The sequence below is a fragment of the Microplitis mediator genome, chromosome 5, assembly GCF_029852145.1.
Source record: "Microplitis mediator isolate UGA2020A chromosome 5, iyMicMedi2.1, whole genome shotgun sequence".
In the NCBI taxonomy this organism is placed as follows: Eukaryota; Metazoa; Arthropoda; class Insecta; order Hymenoptera; family Braconidae; genus Microplitis; species Microplitis mediator.
In genome coordinates, this window is record NC_079973.1 from 26,968,984 (window position 1) to 26,985,780 (window position 16,797).

The window sequence follows — 16,797 nt, forward strand, 5'->3', positions numbered from 1 at the left end:
GAGCGGTAAATTTAAATATTTGAAAAATAACATTCGAAATGGGAGAAAAATTAAAAGTCGTAAATCAAAATAAAATGGCGGCAAAATATCTAAAATATTTAAATAAAACACAAGTGATTAGCGCAAAAATTGTGCTGCTATTACGCTGCACTTGCACAGTTTACTGCTGAGCTGCAGCGCGCATTTTGGAATGCACTTTGAATTGATGGACGTCTCTGCCCTCTGGTGACCGATCACTTGCCAACTTTAAAAAAATTTATACCTCATATCTGCCTGCATTAAATCCACAAAATATTTTTATGTAATGTCAATAAAACTAAATATATCTCTACTCATTAATAAATAAAGTATTTTATAAATAAATTAAATGAGAATAAATTTTCTCAAATAATACTCAGCAACTGGTTTTAAAAATGTCATCATTCTTTACAATTTATCATAATCATCGTACTTGACAATATTTTATTATTAAATTGTAAATTCTCTGTGACGTTTTATATTATCACGCAATCAGCTGATACTCCGGTGGTCTAAATAATTATTTTCATTAAATTAATTATTCCTCACAACAGACAACAATTGTTCATAAAATTAATTACGTCAAAATAATCATAAATATTCACATGTGACTTTTTTTTTACAAATAATTTATCTAGGTAAGTGTTTAATTAAGTAAACTATGATGTAAACAACTTAAGGTAAACAATGTCATCAACTCAACGTAATTTTATTTAAGATTTAAGATTCAATAGCTGGCGTGAGTGTCTACGTGACATTTCCGATAACATTCACCTAGAAAAAAAAATAAAATATATATCTACAGTCAGCATCGTCACTGAGAAACTATTAAATTATTTGTGATAAACGTACGTTTGATAATTAAAAGTTAACGATGGGTAATGCCAGTAGTAATCAGCCAGGTCATCACCATGGCAGTGCAATAACTAAGGACACACATCGACAGAGTAAAGACCATCCGCCCCCTTCGCCTGGTAGAGATGGTCAAGCATTTACATTCTCGAAAAAACCAAACAAAAAATTAGTTTTCCAAACTTCTAACGAGGAGGAAGAGCCATATTTATCAAAGGTTACATTCAATTACTGATATCTGCTTGTAATAATAAAATAAATATAGCCTGTATTTTTTTTCTATGCATTCATTAGGAAGACGATGAAGATCCAGGACGGCCAAGATCAAATACTATCTCCGAAGGCAGTAAAATAGTCGTACAGTCACCGGATCCACCAAAATCCCTACCAACTGTATTTAAATGGGAAGGTGGTGGCAAGGAAGTCTACATCGGCGGTTCATTTACACAGTGGAGGAAAATCCCGATGGTCAACAGTCATGGAGATTTTGTTACGATCATTGATTTACCTCTTGGAGATCATGAGTATAAATTTTACGTCGATGGTGAATGGAAATGTGATCCTACTATCGTAAGTTCCTGGTCTTCATTTAAAATATTTATGATAAAAATTAAGACAATAAAAATTATTTATTTTATGTCAATAGCAAAATGTTGATAATGAAGGAAAGAAAAATAATCTTGTTACTGTAAGAAAGTCAGACTTTGAAGTATTCCAAGCTCTTGCTAAAGACAGTGAAGGAGGTTCAAGTAGCATACAAACGGAATTTTGTCAAGAAGTTCCGGCACAGAAACCTTGGGACAGAGTACCTGGACCACCAGTTTTGCCGCCTCATTTACTCCAAGTCATTTTAAATAAAGACACACCACTATCGGTATGTTTTTTATTGTCTAGATGCTCAATTAATTAATTACTATTATTACTATCAATGATTGGTGTTTTAGTGTGAACCAACACTCTTGCCAGAACCAAATCACGTAATGCTAAATCATCTTTATGCTCTGAGCATAAAAGAAAGCGTAATGGTATTGTCAGCAACTCATCGTTATCGTAAAAAATACGTCACAACTCTGCTGTACAAGCCGATATAAAAATAATAATAATAACAAATATTTTATTGCCATATGTATGATTGATGGACGACAATACGATCACATCGATCTTTGTTGTAGAGAATCATGGTATGATTTTAATTAAGATTTATATTATATTTTATTTTATTTTGTTAGGTATGAGGTCTAATATTTAATCGTTAACAGAAGGAATTTAAGATAAAAAAATTTAACAAGTGAGATTTCTTTTAAAGATTAATTATCAATATTGGCAATTTTATTGTCATAATTATTGTAATTTGATATTTATTTTTCATGTAATCTTATTATGTTTTTGATTCGATATAAATAAGAATAATATATATTTTTTTCTGTAAAAAAAAAATAAATAATAATAATAGAGATCAATTTATAAATTATTTAGTTTATTGATTCATTTTTTATTTTATATTTCTTACAATTAAAAATAAATATTTATATTAGATTAGATTAGATAAAATAGAATCAAACATTATTAGAATTTTGCGAAATAGCAAAAGGTGGGTGTGAACGTGTTCTCAAAAAATAAGTTCCTTTTGCTGACTGATCAACATTTTCTCCCATAAATGCTATTGGAGAATCACTGCAGTCACCCTTTTGATATGCCTCCCAGTCGCTGCATTGTGCTGCTAACAAACCATCTTCAGAAATAATACTTTCTGTATAGTACACGTAAGCTCTGCCATGACTACATGCCTCTGTTGATTTTTATTTATAAAATTACCAGTAAAAATATCAATTAACTAGACTATTTAATATTAATTGAACCTGTAATTTCCGGCATACAGCAGCATCCCGGTTGAACAGCAATACCTCCATTAGGATAAAAATCAACGGTCCCAAGTGGCTGTAGGAATCCCAAAATGCCTCCGCAAGAATGAATGACATCCACGAACTTGGCATCCGTAGCATCTAAACGTCCACTTGCTGGCATTATTGCATGGAAACCTGGCAATGCTGGGTCTAGTCCAGTTACTCGAGCTATTTTTCCAGTTTTTACTGAAGAAGCCGCATTACCAGCAACATGCGCTCCAAGCGAATGTCCTGAATTTATTCAAATACTTGAGCTAATAAACCAGTTCTTATTTAAAATCAATCAGTCTTACCGAGAAAATGTATGTCATCTAAATCAGCTCCAAATACTTGGGACAAGTAGTCAATAAGTTCTCCACAGCGGGCTCCGACTTGGGCCGTATTCTTCATGGGTCCTAAATAGAACGTACTCGATGCCAGCGGTTCCCAGTCGACGAGAATTATATTGTAGTCGTATTTTTTTAAGTAAGCTATAAAAATTACAAGTTAATTTATTTAAAAAATATATTCCAAGTTCAAATATCAATACCATTCTTCAACTTAACGAGCCCATCACTAAGTGCCCTTGACTTCCACCCGTGTGTAATAAATTTGGTTGGACGTTGTGGTGAGTAACCAGAGTTTTTAATTGAATCAGCGTTATCAGTGTACAATACGGAGCCATTTGAAGGACCATACCTTTAATAATAATTTTTTTAAATGTTTATTTATTCAAATAATTGTCTTATCAGAAAACTTGAATAATTAAAAAAACAATCGTTCAATATCTCGACGTCAATGACATCAAAGATTATAAAATGTGAAAGATATCGATTATTTATTTAATTAAATAATAAAAAAATTACTTGGTAAACAACAGAAACGTCACCGCCTCGTCTAGGAATCCCCGATTGACAGGCTCTGGATCGTGTCCCTTCAGAACAGCGACCTGGGGCTGATCGTTGCCATCCGGCATGAAAATCCAATCTTCTCCATACCCATCGTACTTTTCGCGCAACGTACTCTCAGTACTTTGAGCATAAATCAGATTCCATGGTAGCAACAAACCACAAACGAATGAACTCGCAGCGATAAATATTTTCATTATTTCTCTGGATCAAGACTTTGAGACGTAAGATTTAAGCAAACCGATAAAATTTATTTAGCAATTAATCCGTTGAGAAAAAATAATTAACTATTTAATAGTGTAACTAATAGGCATTACTAACAACAACTGATTGAATTATACTGCTCGGTCAGGGTACCTCAATCAGCCATTTATAGTCCAGCGATATCAATACTAATTTAAGTACCCTCTTCAATGGCCCACTTTTATTTTTTTAGACTCTATTATCTCCAGGTTATATTTTTTTATCATTTCATGCGGAAACGCTGCTAAGCAATAAATAGTCTAACCCAGCGGTGGTTTTTTATTTTAAATTATTCATAGGACTTCGGGTCTACACCTAGTTAAGTAAAAACACCACGCGCGATATATATATACGCATATATATCGTGGTATCTTAGCTTATACGTTATTTTGAACGTGTCGTGGACTTTTTCCATGATATTTACCAAACGTTTATTTAAAAACTCATTATCATTTATACCTTAATACCAAGACAAGTTTACTCGTATCTTAAAATGTTTATTTAATAAAATTAATCTTTTAATTAAAATTAATTTTAATATTTATATTTATATTTTTAAATTTAATCTTATAATTATTAAATACTATAAAAAATATAAATAATTGATAATAATTCAAATAAATATTTATTTTCCGTAAGTTAAAATCATAACTGTCGTCGAATACTGATGGTGAATATCAACACAACGTTTTTCTAATTCAGGGTTTTCTAAAATAAATAAATTATTTAATTAATTAATATATTGAGTGAGTGAGTAATTGATAAAACGTACCGAAAACTGATTGTGAACCCAATTCTCCATTACCAAAACTTCCTATTAAAGGTACGGTAGGAAATAAATTTTTAAAAATAGTCGACTCAACATTTTTGGCTTCTCCGTACCAACCGGAACCGCGAGCTACGCAACTGAACATAAATCCAATTGAATGTTTAAGTAATTTAACATCTTTTTTAAATTCTGTTAATTTAATTATCACAGCTTTCTCTGTTTCTTCATCTTGAGTTAAAATAGTCGACCAACTTCGAACGTTGTCACCAGAAATTACAACTCCCATAAAATTTGTATCTGTGAGCTTTGAGCCTGATAGCGAACACGAAAGTTTATTTACTACGCCACCCCATATTGCTATTTTGTTATTTCTGTAAGTAAATAATTTATATGTAACTGACTAAATAATTAATTACTGTAACAATGACAATAAAAGCAACAGACAACTGAAAATTTTTATATTTATCAACAAATTTAAATTAGAATTTGGTAACGAGACCAATAGCGGAACAATAATCAGTTTTTTTTATAAACGAAAATAAATGACGAGTACAAATATAATTTTTTTGTAAACTGAAAAAATTAAAAAATTATCTGACGTCTGCTACATTCATAATCATATTCAATAAATAAATAATTTATATTTCTTACTTGATGAAAGTAGGAACGTCGATGAAAGTAAACGGATTATTATCAATAACGAAAATAATTATACATTTGACATTTGTAATTGTCGGGTTATCGTTGCATATTAAATCAAATAAACTCCGTACATTGGGTATCTCAAAAATATTTTTTTTTAAATCTTTATTTTTTTTTCCCGCGTGGTTGCGTACGAATAAATTAATGTCAACCTCCGGGTCCTCTGGTAAAAATGTGTAACCAACTAAATTCTTAGCGTCTTCATACTCGGTATTATTTACAATCAATCCATGATTTTTAATTGACAAACAAACACACGATGATGGTACATGCGGTGGCAGACATTCTGCAATAATTAAATTAATTTTTAAGTAAAATAATCTACTCGATTTAAATTATTAATGAGTGTGAATGTAGCAGACACAAGACAAATTTAAAATTATAAATAAAGTAAATAATTAATGAAATACAATTTTTAAAAAATTTGGAAATTAATAAGTGCATTTTTTAATTATTTATAATTTTGAATTTGTTTGATGTCTGCTACATTCACACTCGTTAATCATTAACAATAATTACCCGGTACTTTGCAACGAGGTGTAGAAAATAATAAACCGAACATTGGTTTGTTGGTAAGTGTATCGTCAAAATCATTATTCGCACTATCATTGGGTTTGAAATATTTTTTATATGGACCAAAATTCAAAACTACTTTACGTGTCTTAAGTTCACGAAATGCTGCTTCGCGCCAAAGTCTGTAAACAGTTTAATTTATTTATTGACAGCTGACTTACGAATTTCATTTACATAAAAAAATTTCAAAATTTCGCTCAACTTACTTACAAACCTTTGAAGAATTACTAAGTTCCCGTCCAGATAAATGAGAAAAAATATACGGCATTAAATCATATGAACAAGTCACTTTTAAATAATTATTTGCATCAGACAATTCTTTGTCAACATCATCCTGAGCTGTTTTATTTTTCTTCGGAGCCATGTCGTTTTAATTTGAATTAATAAATTTGTATATTTAACGTCAGCGGTTTTCGTGAATTCGAATTTTAAAAAATCATTTAATTTATAATCTACACATTATTGTTTATGTAAATGATGTTTTTATTTATGTAAATGGAGCACATATGATAGATGTTGCAAGTTAGCTTGATTGAGATTTACCATGACAGATGTCGCAGTCATCCTGGAAATACTTTTGAATATCATTCAAATCGCAGGGAGGATCAAGTCACAATAAAAGTGACGAAACGTCAAAAATTTATCAATAATCAGATTCTAGTATTTTTGTCCTCCCTGCGAATTCAATGATACGTAAAATTATTGTTCGGACATGATAAATTTCCATACATAAACTTTTAAATATATCAGTCAGTAATTTTTAATAAATATAATAATTAATATTTATTAAAATCTGTTACAATTAAAACGTATAAAAAATTATTATTATTAAATACTGAAGTCTAAGTAATTGATAATAAATTAATACTTATATATATATATTATTGTATATTTAATTAAGAAATAATTTATTATATACAAGTAATTAGTTTTTAATAACTGGCACCATTACGAGTTTCTCTTCTTGCCGCAATACCATAGGAAAGTATCATAAAAGTCGTTGAAAATTGATGACAAATTCCCTCGCCGTTGTGATTATCTGTGAAATAAATTTTTAAAATTAATTTGAATAATTATTGCGACTCGATTAAATAAAGTGATAAGTAAAAAGATTTACTTCTTAAACTATAAGTTCCGTATTCGCCATTTCCAAAACTTCCTGTCAATGGTATGTCGGGGAAAATACTTTTGAAAATCGACGACTCGACATTCTTACGTCCGAGATAATACTCTGACCCGCGACTGACACAAGCGAACATAAATGCGACAGTATGTTTGAGCAAATCAACTCGTTCTTTTAATTCGGCAAGTTTTGATCTTATGTCTTCGTCAGTTTTATCTTCTTCAGTTAAAATAGTAGACCAGCACCTGACATTGCGTCCTGATATTAACAAACCTAGCCAGAGTGGTTTTGATGTTGTCCTTGTACCGGGTTTACATACTGGCATGACTGATATATCTGTGCAGACTCCACCCCACACGACTTTTACTTTTTTGCTGAAATATTTTTAGAATTTTATCAGTTTAATTTAAATATTGGAAATTATAATTATTTTTTAAGGACATTCTCAAATACTGCGCCCCCACTTTTTGATAATATTTAATAACTGTCAACTGCCATTGAAACCTTCATAGAAAATCTATCATCGCCTAAGAAAATCTATAGGAAATTTGGCAATTATCACCGTCTGAGAAAATACATAGAAAATTTAATCGGGAACTGTGTAATAGACATTCGCTTTCTGAGAATGTCCTTAAATTAAAATAAATAAAAATGAGCATTACTCAAATATGTCAGGTATCATCGGCTCATCCACACACTCAGCAGTTTCATTCATAAATATTATAACACATTTGACTTGTCTAAGACGCCTGGCGGATGTACGAAATGATTGATAGACAGCACCAATAGATGCTCCGTATGACCGCCAAAATGCCGTGCTCACAGATTTAAATCTTCCTCTCTTTTTATTGGTCAGTATCATCGACAACTCATTTGCTGTTATCAAATCAATGTCAACGTCCGGATCGTCTGGTAAAAATGTAAATGCCGAGTAATTTTGTATATTCTCATGTTCTTCATTATTAAGTATCACTCCGTAATTCGATATTGATACACAATAGCTATCTAATGGAAAATGTTTCGAAGCACATTCTGAAAATACAAATTCAAATATTAATATTTATAATTTCAAATTAATAAAGAGCTCAAAAAAAGTAAGAGGATATGGAACTGTAGGTGTTAAAGTAAATTCGTAGTAAGAGCGATAACGAGAGTTAGCGACTTATTTAATTCCCGGGATAAACTGGAGATAACAGAGAGTAAATACGATAGCTGGCGTAACTTTTTGAAAAGTGAATTAAATAAAAAAATGAACTAGATGTTAACATTGATATCAAGCTCAGAATCAATGAACAGTTAAATTAATATCCTTGATAACGAATACGTAAGAAAATATTTAATTACCTGGATATTCACAATCGGATGAGTTAAAAAATAAACCAAGCATCGGTTTATTTGTTAAATAATTCGTAAAATGTGTACTGCTACCACATTGTTTATATAAAGCATCAAAAGCTCCAGCTTTGACAACGACACCTCTTGTGTCCAGTTCACGTTTTGCGACATCCAGCCAAAGTCTGAAAGTAAAAAAATTAACGAACTGAATTTAAAAAATAATTAAATAAATATTTACCTGCAGACTGCTGATGAGTTCCACAGATCTCGGGCTAATAGATAAGAGAATATGGATCTCAAGTTATCATAAGATAATATGGAAATATCTTTCAAAACTTCATCATTTTCTTTATTATATTTTCTCTTTCTCTTTATATTTTTTTTAACTTTGCAGTTATCAGAATTTATTATTTTTTTTTTCACCCGCAATGACATATTTAAATTTCAAATTAAAAAATAAATATAAATTAAATTAAAACAATAAATAAATAAAAATTAAATTAAAAGAATAATATTTTTTATATTTTTAGGTTACAACATGTTTGTTTACATCGACGAGTTATTTTTCCTGCTCCTCTTTTCACTGTCCCAGTTAAATCCTGATAAATATATATCTATACAAATATATGACTTAAAAAAATTCAAGGACATATTAAACATGCGCAGTAAAATGATTGTCAGTAGATGTCGCTGTTTATTTCCGTTTTAAAACAGAAGTATCGAGACTTGTCCATATGATTCATCAAATCAACGTCAGCCATCTTCAGTTTTCCGCTTCTATTTGACACAAAGGACAAAAGTCTCCGTGTCCAGTTCGCATTAACTTCAATTGTGCTTCGTACTTAATAATTACACATATATTTTGGTGATAATAAATCACTAATCAAACTGATGCTGTAATTATTTTAATATTTTTTAAAATATTTTATTTTTTATAAATATTTACAAATACTCGCTGAAGTTCATCAAGATGCCAAGTGAAGTAGAGGAGAAACCTTTTAATATTTACATAAATCCGTCTTTTAATTATCAGCATAAAAATTTCATTCATATTAATCCAAATGTCCAGTTGAATGTCGCTGTTCATTTTAACCCGAAAATGGTAAATTCGTTGTCTGCATCGCAGTTTAATAAAATTAATCAGCAGCAAATCCAACACGTCAGACAATTAAGTCACAATGTACCTAGTGCACACAGAGTACCCATTGTACCTCGTGTACCTGATGTACTTAGTGTTGATTCAAAGCCAAATGTTCAAAAATCAGTTTACGTAAATCCAAAATTAATGCAACAATTAAAGTCTAAAGTACCTGATGTACAGCAACAAACTCCAATGTCTATTTTATCTCCTAGTAAATTTGTTAGCAAACAAACTTTGATATCGATTAATAATCATAATAATTATATTGTTAATAATAATAGAAAATTTTTAAGTAATAATGTTAATAATAAAAGAGTTTTAATAAATAATAATAATAAAAGTTTAAATAATATCAATACTAAAAGTATAAATGTTAAAAAAAGTTCGCCGTCACTGATCTCGATATCAAAGCGTAAATTAATTCGCGTAAAACCGGTTTCTAAATTTGTTTTAAATAATTCACCGGTTAAAAAAATTCCAGTGGTGGTTAAAAAATCACCAGGGAAATTAAACTTGGAGCAAGTTAGGAAAGTAGTGTCGACTAGTCCAGTTATCAAGTCAGTTAGATTAAGTCCTTTGGACCAGGCAGCCAAAAGATTACCATCTGCTACCAAATCACTTAAGCTCAATAATTTGAGTCAATACAAAAAAGTAAATCCACGTGTCGCTACTAAGTCATCCCCAGTTGCTGGGAAATCGCTAAAGCTAAATAATTTGAGTCAATATAAAAAAGTAAATCCACGTGTTGCTACGAAGTCATCCCCAGTGGCTGTGAAATTACCCAAGATCAATAATTTTAGTCAGTATAAAAAAATAAATACGCGTGGTCCGGTTGCGGGTACCAGCAGTAGAGTGAAGAGTAATTTAGGATGCTCGTCTTCGGGTAATAAGTACAAACTTGATAGGACTAAAGTGGAAAAGAAAAAAATAGTTAATAAAAATCGGATTTCCAGGTGTAAACCTGCCAGGTAAATAAAAGTTTAGATTTTTGTTTGTTTTAATTTTTTTTATTTACAGTTTATTTTTTTTTTTTAGGTCTACAAATACGAATTTAATTAAAATTGATGGTGTGATGTATAAGTCATCAAAGTCACAACTTGTTAAGAGCAGTGGCAGTAGTCAATCAACTTTATTGAGTAAAATTAATAGCATTTATTTATTTATTTTTATTCCACTATGATAAATTTTTTCTTACAATTACACATAATAATAATTATTTAATTAATTATTGCAGAGAAATTCAATACTGTCAATCGAAATAGTATAAATAATTATCGTAGCAAAAATATATATAGGCAAATAAAATCTAATAGCAAAATAACAAATTTGAAAAGTATCAGTACAAAAGTTATTGTAAATAAAGATTCGGCAACGACAACTACACTATTGCAAAGATCTAATTACAAAAATTTCCTAAGGTAATTTATATTTTAAAATGTTGAATAACACTAAGACAATTTAAAATTTTTAATTATAATTTTTCAGTAATCGAGTGAAACAAAAATCAATCCAGATTTTGCGACACAAAATGACTAAAAATAATCAACCCTGTTTGCTCTTCCAACGGTTTGGATTCTGCGCTAAATTCAATGAAGGAACTTGTCCTAAAGTACATGACAAAAAACAAGTTGCTCTTTGTAAAAAGTGCGTTTTTTTTTTTTTAATCAGCTGATACAATTTAATTAAATATATATTTAGTAGGGAATTGAATTGAAACGAATTATCCGTCAATTTTCAAATAACTCGAGAATTCACGAATAATTCGAACTATTCGCACACCCTTGATATTCAGGAACTAAAAATTTAAATATTTTATAATCAATAGCTTCCTCCAAGGTAAATGTCTATTAGATAATTGTCGTCTTTCGCATGACGTCGGCCCGGAAAAAATGCCAACATGTAAATATTTTTTGGATGGCTGTTGTGTTCGCGATTCCTGTCAATATCTCCACGTGAAAGTGTCTGCAAATACTCCAATATGTATACCATTTTTACAAGGATACTGTGAAAAGGGTGACCAGGTAATACTTGATAAAATTTATCACAAAAATTTAAACCTTCGATACTTAATTAATTTTTTTTTATTCATACTGAAGTTTACTGTAACACTTGAATATTCATGATATTTTTTCTGTCTCAAATAATTTATCCACAGTGCAAAGAGCGGCATACAAACATCTGTCCGGAGTTCGAAAAAACAGAAAAGTGTTCAAAAGGTAAGAATTGTCCCTATCCTCATAAATCCTCAACGTCAGCACAAAATAAAAAAGTTTATACTAAGAAAAAAGCTAAAGCCATAACCACATTCAATAAGCAACCGGGAATTGATAACGAAAAATCAGATGCTTCTTCGTCTTCCAACGCATTGTCGATACGCGATGATAATAAAAAACGTTATTACGATAACGATGATTGTTTTGACGACACATTAGAGTCCAAAAAGATAAACATATTTAAAAAAATAAAAATAATAAAGTCATATTTGTCTGATTCTGAACAAAATAATCCATCAGTAGCACTTGATTCATCTGTTGTCATTGAAAATAATAGTGTCGCACATCAACAGCAACCAGATAAATCCTCACAGCCTGATAGTATAAATTTTCATTTCAAAAGGCAACCAATTGGACCTTTACCTGCCTATATTCCTATTTGATGACTTACATTTCATTTTACTATATCGGTTACAACTAAAACTACAATTATTTCATTTTTTTTTTTTTTGCTTATTGTAGGTCTTAATTTACTATTATTATTAATTAATTGATAAGTAGGCAACAATTACTATTAATAAGATGTACAAATTTATAAGAAATAAAGAAATTTTTTTAAGTGAGCTTCTAGAGTCTTAATTAAACTCTTTTCCTTAATGACATCTACATATTATTGTTATAATTATTATTATCTATTAATAAATTCATTAGCTTTAAGTCGTTTGCCATTTTTATACGGCGATAATTTGGCTAAATGTTAACAAGTCTATACAGATACTTTTTTTAATACAGAGGAATCAATACAAAAATATATATATATTTATATGGTATACATTAGATTTTTTATATATATTTTTATTTTAATTCCTTCTCTATTTAAATTTAAATATCAAGGGAATGTTTTACTGAAATTATTTATTTCTACGCGATAAAGTGCTTCAAAAATTTCATAGCATGGGTTAATTATTAAAGATTGATTATAAGTAGAAAATTTTATTTATTATTCGTAATCTCACTCGTAACTATCGAAGATAAAAAACCAAGTGGAAAGACTTTTAGTCGGCATCTTATTCTATTAAGTTTGAGATAAAAATTTAAAAACATAAAAAATTTTTTCTCGTTAATTAGATATTCAAAAATTTAATTAAGAAAGATTAGTAAATTTTTTCTCACGCTAGATTTTATTTTTATGATATTAGTAATGAGTAATTTTAATAGATAAAAGTGCAACTTCAGTATAACATCCCTTGTAATCGGTGCCGCGACTAATTACCCGAGGACAAAATCATTTCAACAAAATAACCGATCATCAAAATTTTTTTAAATTTTAAACTTGAAATTTTTATGAGTATAAATGTATCAGACTTCAGATAAATTTAAAATTATAAATAGAGTAAATAATTAAAAAATGCACTGATTAATTTTCAAATTTTTTAAATGCGCGTTTTTTTAAATTTTATTTTTCTAATTATTTACTTTATTTATTAATAATTTTAAATTTCTCTGATATCTGCTACGATCACACTCATAAATTTTTGATGCTCTAAAAAAAAAATTTTTTTAATGCATACCAAGAACTTTTCAAAGTTCTCATGTATAAATTTTCCAGTAATTTTTTTTTTATACATAATTTGTTTATAAAATTTATCGAACTTTATTTTAATTATCATATAAATTAAATGTCATTATGCCACTCGGTTATTTATATTCGTTATTTTATCACCCAGTCATTTTTTATCTTCCAGTAATTTTGTCCTCGGATTAAATGTTACAGAACCCTTATAATCAATAGTCAACATTATAATTATTTGTGCATTAATAAAGCATTCGTTAATTTGAAACAGTGAGAATGAATTATTAAGAACCACTAACCAGTTTAGTTGGAATTGGAAGTTTGAAGATTTCCGTCATTCAAGACGTAGCACATATCACACTAACTTTACTTTTAATCTAAATCATTAAAGATAAATTTAAATAATACTATTTGATATGACTATTCGTATTTAAATACTCCGGTCTAATGGACATTTGACAATTTGTCATACGATTGTACCGTAACATTTCATTTTAATAAAAATCAATTTATTAGATTTTTTTGCTTTTAATTTTTTTTCTTCTATTTGATTTTTTTTTTTTTTTTTTTTTGGAAGAAGTTGGAAGTCCGGGGCCTTTGATTTTAATTTAACTTGGCACCCAATATTGTTGAGATGTATTTGTATTGATCATTGGCAATCAAAGTTATTTGCGCAATTCGCATAATCTTTAAGTTGGCTTTAACATTAATATATATATAGATCTTTTTGTTGTATATTATGTCAAAAAGATTTTCGATTGTTATTATCGTTTAAATAAATCGTTGAGTTTTCGTAGACATGATTATAAATAACTTAATAAATAAATATAATTATTTAAATTAATAATATATAAATATAAAAAAATATTTTTGTATCATTGTTATCTTTAGATTGGTTCGATAAGTCAGTTGTCGATCTTAGATGACAGTAAAATAAAAATTGTGCGTAATACGAAATAAAAATAATGGGTATACATTTGTATACAAAATAAATTTAATTATAAAGTAAAAATAACAAGCTTATAATAAATGATAAAATAAAAATTTATATATTTATCAAGTTATAAGCACGCCAGGAATCGCAGCAGATACCTGACGTGGATTTATAGCTACGTGGACGCAGCGAGGCTAATCGAAGTTGATTCTGTGACGGCTGATCGTGGCTTGACGTCAAGGGAATTGTACAACGGAAATTCACAGCACAAGATAAATTTCATAAATCCAGGTACTTCCGAGTAGATCGCTGACGGTATTGGAATCAACGGTGATGTCGATTGTTTGTATTGTCGATACTCTGCATTACTAATTAAAGAAATAAATATTTTTAGTACTTTTACTTTGAGATCTAACTTGAATTTCCAAGGGTACATGATCTAAATTACATGTTATTGTAATAAATTATTAATTACAACATTTGCATTATCAACTGAATCTATTAATTGAATATCTGCTAATTGAATTTATTACTTAAATAAATTTCCGCAAATCATACACTTGTATTTTAACACAGGTTTTAAATGATTGATTGAGTGTATGATTTGCTGATTAATAATTTACTCGAATAAAATGTAATCTAAATTTAGTATCCTCTGAAATTTAAATGAAATATTATTTTAAATCATAATTATAATTACTCTCGATATCTTTCGTCAGCTGCTCTCTCAAGTAACGGCATTCCCGACAAAAATAGTATAATAAATGTTGTAAAAATAGGCGATGCTATTACAATCCATTCAAATCCTTCAATGACATTTAAGGATATTATAAAAATTCCCCACCAAAGTACTATTTCACCAAAATAATTCGGATGCCTCGATACTCCCCACAGTCCTAAAATATTTATTACCATTATTACTGTACTAAAAAAATAAATAAAAATAATTTACCATCATCACACCATCTTCCATTATTGTGCGGATCCTGCCTGAACGCAAACTTCTGAAGATCAGCGTAAGTTTCAGCGAGCAAACCGATGATAAATAGTCCAGTACCAGCGCTGTCTAGAGTTGTCATGGTTTTAGGTGACAGGGGGAATCTGTGACGTGGTGAATTTATAATCATCACCGGAAGACTTACGATGTAAACCCAAAAAGCCTGTAATTATACCATTATCATTGACATAAATAATACTTAAATAACTACACGAACATGACACCTTCGCCTTTGCTACGGCTTCAAGTGTCAGTCATTGAGTGTATAATCGTGTGAACAGCGTGTCAAAGTTTTAATAAGGGCTTAAGTACTTATACATATGATACTTTACTTTCATCTACATGTTAAAGTTCATCAGCAGCTCACCTGGAAAGTCCAGAAGACAGCAAACCTGATGACGTTACTTCGTCTGTCATCGAATCTTTTATCACGCCCGATTTTCAGTATCCGATAGAGCAGATACGATGACAGTCTTACTCCCCACAGGCAAACAAATATTGTCACCATCAATTGTCTGCTGTCATAAACCTGAAATAATAAATGAATTAAATTTTCATGTGCATTACATAATAATTAATGAGTACAAAAGGCAACGAACCTTTCCCTCCTGGCCCAGAAAAAATGTCAGCAGGGCAATGATAACAAAATTCATTCCTCCAGCGAAATCCGTGACCTTGTCCATTTGAAATGTTGCGGCAATTGAAAAAAATATCAACTGCATTCCGATAGTCACTATAGCACTTACTGCAAGATGATCCTCGTCAAAAATTTCCACAGCCATCGTTGCTTTTAATTAACTTATTTATTTATTTATTTATTAATTAATAAATTATTTAAATCATTTTCACAGTCATTAGATATTTAAAGTTTTGTGATTGTTGAGTAATTGTGTAAATAAACTGATGGAAGAGTAGACGTAATGGTAATTGTTATCGAACTTGGTAGTTTTTTGATTTACAATAAATTTTAGCAGATACAGGAGGATGTCAGTGTAACGCGTAGTTGTCAGTCGGCGAATGAAGGCCTTGCTCTTTTTTTATGATACATAGATATATATAGACATATATAATACAGATATTACTTGACTTTAACACTAAAAGTCAAGTTGCACTTGATGTCGTTGTCTGTTACCTCTTATGCTCATGCTCATATGCTCTCATCCTTATCATTATTGATAAACAGAAATGTTTTGTCTTCTTTCCTGCCAGCTGGCAATGCTTCGTTCTGTTTCTCGATTCATTTTATATTTACGTCGATAAGCTCAGCTCACTTTTTTATCATTTGTTCACTTACTAATTATATAAATAAATATAATTAATTTAAAAATTTAACTAAAAATTATTTTACAACCAAAAAAATATATTCTAAGCCATAGTTCCTAAATAAAAATTTAAATCATCAAACAAATAATTTTTAACATTTACTAGAATTTTAAATGAGTGTGAGTGTAGCAGACATCAGACAAATTTTTAATTATTAATAAGTAGAGTAAATAATTAAGAAAATAAAATTTTAAAAAATGCGCATTTAAA

At 29.5% G+C, this 16,797-nt stretch overlaps 6 protein-coding genes across 6 annotated transcripts; 2 read left to right on the forward strand and 4 right to left on the reverse strand.

Moving 5' to 3' along the window:
• The first annotated feature begins 271 nt into the window (after positions 1-271).
• On the forward strand, positions 272-2,246 carry LOC130669175 (5'-AMP-activated protein kinase subunit beta-1). The gene is made up of 5 exons (XM_057471937.1): positions 272-656; positions 737-1,087; positions 1,165-1,440; positions 1,517-1,744; positions 1,815-2,246. The coding sequence occupies exons 2-5, from the start codon at positions 893-895 to the stop codon at positions 1,959-1,961; spliced, it is 846 nt and encodes a 281-aa protein (XP_057327920.1). The 5' UTR covers positions 272-656; positions 737-892; the 3' UTR covers positions 1,962-2,246.
• Positions 2,247-2,370: 124 nt separating this feature from the next.
• Positions 2,371-4,305, reverse strand: LOC130669172 (pancreatic lipase-related protein 2-like). The gene is made up of 5 exons (XM_057471935.1): positions 3,620-4,305; positions 3,304-3,452; positions 3,068-3,244; positions 2,730-3,005; positions 2,371-2,659 (listed from the first exon to the last, which is right to left on the reverse strand). The coding sequence occupies exons 1-5, from the start codon at positions 3,856-3,858 to the stop codon at positions 2,427-2,429; spliced, it is 1,074 nt and encodes a 357-aa protein (XP_057327918.1). The 5' UTR covers positions 3,859-4,305; the 3' UTR covers positions 2,371-2,426.
• Positions 4,306-4,432: 127 nt separating this feature from the next.
• Positions 4,433-6,615, reverse strand: LOC130669171 (F-box only protein 22-like). The gene is made up of 5 exons (XM_057471934.1): positions 6,155-6,615; positions 5,895-6,070; positions 5,325-5,661; positions 4,677-5,044; positions 4,433-4,612 (listed from the first exon to the last, which is right to left on the reverse strand). Exons 1-5 carry the CDS (start codon positions 6,310-6,312, stop codon positions 4,530-4,532), a joined length of 1,122 nt encoding a protein of 373 aa, XP_057327917.1. The 5' UTR covers positions 6,313-6,615; the 3' UTR covers positions 4,433-4,529.
• Positions 6,616-6,776: 161 nt separating this feature from the next.
• On the reverse strand, positions 6,777-9,015 carry LOC130669170 (uncharacterized). Its single transcript, XM_057471933.1, has 5 exons — positions 8,645-9,015; positions 8,416-8,588; positions 7,734-8,103; positions 7,066-7,445; positions 6,777-6,987 (listed from the first exon to the last, which is right to left on the reverse strand). The coding sequence occupies exons 1-5, from the start codon at positions 8,839-8,841 to the stop codon at positions 6,881-6,883; spliced, it is 1,227 nt and encodes a 408-aa protein (XP_057327916.1). The 5' UTR covers positions 8,842-9,015; the 3' UTR covers positions 6,777-6,880.
• A 129-nt stretch (positions 9,016-9,144) lies between these two features.
• LOC130669169 (zinc finger CCCH domain-containing protein 3) lies at positions 9,145-12,384 on the forward strand. Its single transcript, XM_057471932.1, has 6 exons — positions 9,145-10,515; positions 10,583-10,683; positions 10,782-10,965; positions 11,033-11,191; positions 11,373-11,568; positions 11,703-12,384. The coding sequence occupies exons 1-6, from the start codon at positions 9,377-9,379 to the stop codon at positions 12,201-12,203; spliced, it is 2,280 nt and encodes a 759-aa protein (XP_057327915.1). The 5' UTR covers positions 9,145-9,376; the 3' UTR covers positions 12,204-12,384.
• A 1,921-nt stretch (positions 12,385-14,305) lies between these two features.
• Positions 14,306-16,405, reverse strand: LOC130669173 (uncharacterized). The gene is made up of 5 exons (XM_057471936.1): positions 15,864-16,405; positions 15,632-15,793; positions 15,220-15,427; positions 14,968-15,163; positions 14,306-14,635 (listed from the first exon to the last, which is right to left on the reverse strand). The coding sequence occupies exons 1-5, from the start codon at positions 16,044-16,046 to the stop codon at positions 14,443-14,445; spliced, it is 942 nt and encodes a 313-aa protein (XP_057327919.1). The 5' UTR covers positions 16,047-16,405; the 3' UTR covers positions 14,306-14,442.
• Positions 16,406-16,797: the final 392 nt, after the last annotated feature.

Bases quoted from the DNA above. Each gene is read 5' to 3' on its own strand.
- LOC130669175 (XM_057471937.1), top strand. From the start codon at position 893: ATGGGTAATGCCAGTAGTAATCAGCCAGGTCATCACCATGGCAGTGCA. The intron at 1,441-1,516 runs GTAAGTTCCTGG...TTATGTCAATAG, and splicing joins GGAAATGTGATCCTACTATC to CAAAATGTTGATAATGAAGG. The intron at 1,745-1,814 runs GTATGTTTTTTA...TTGGTGTTTTAG, and splicing joins ATAAAGACACACCACTATCG to TGTGAACCAACACTCTTGCC.
- LOC130669172 (XM_057471935.1), bottom strand. From the start codon at position 3,858: ATGAAAATATTTATCGCTGCGAGTTCATTCGTTTGTGGTTTGTTGCTA. The intron at 3,453-3,619 runs GTAATTTTTTTA...TTATTATTAAAG, and splicing joins ACGTTTCTGTTGTTTACCAA to GTATGGTCCTTCAAATGGCT. The intron at 3,245-3,303 runs GTATTGATATTT...TAATTTTTATAG, and splicing joins GCTCGTTAAGTTGAAGAATG to CTTACTTAAAAAAATACGAC.
- LOC130669171 (XM_057471934.1), bottom strand. From the start codon at position 6,312: ATGGCTCCGAAGAAAAATAAAACAGCTCAGGATGATGTTGACAAAGAA. The intron at 6,071-6,154 runs GTAAGTTGAGCG...AACTGTTTACAG, and splicing joins AATTCTTCAAAGGTTTGTAA to ACTTTGGCGCGAAGCAGCAT. The intron at 5,662-5,894 runs GTAATTATTGTT...TAATTATTGCAG, and splicing joins ACCTCGTTGCAAAGTACCGG to AATGTCTGCCACCGCATGTA.
- LOC130669170 (XM_057471933.1), bottom strand. From the start codon at position 8,841: ATGTCATTGCGGGTGAAAAAAAAAATAATAAATTCTGATAACTGCAAA. The intron at 8,104-8,415 runs GTAATTAAATAT...TTGTATTTTCAG, and splicing joins ATCCGATTGTGAATATCCAG to AATGTGCTTCGAAACATTTT. The intron at 6,988-7,065 runs GTAAATCTTTTT...TTTATTTCACAG, and splicing joins CGGAACTTATAGTTTAAGAA to ATAATCACAACGGCGAGGGA.
- LOC130669169 (XM_057471932.1), top strand. From the start codon at position 9,377: ATGCCAAGTGAAGTAGAGGAGAAACCTTTTAATATTTACATAAATCCG. The intron at 10,966-11,032 runs GTAATTTATATT...ATAATTTTTCAG, and splicing joins AATTACAAAAATTTCCTAAG to TAATCGAGTGAAACAAAAAT. The intron at 11,192-11,372 runs GTGCGTTTTTTT...TATAATCAATAG, and splicing joins CAAGTTGCTCTTTGTAAAAA to CTTCCTCCAAGGTAAATGTC.
- LOC130669173 (XM_057471936.1), bottom strand. From the start codon at position 16,046: ATGGCTGTGGAAATTTTTGACGAGGATCATCTTGCAGTAAGTGCTATA. The intron at 15,794-15,863 runs GTTCGTTGCCTT...TTATTATTTCAG, and splicing joins TTCTGGGCCAGGAGGGAAAG to GTTTATGACAGCAGACAATT. The intron at 15,164-15,219 runs GTAAATTATTTT...TAAATATTTTAG, and splicing joins TGGAAGATGGTGTGATGATG to GACTGTGGGGAGTATCGAGG.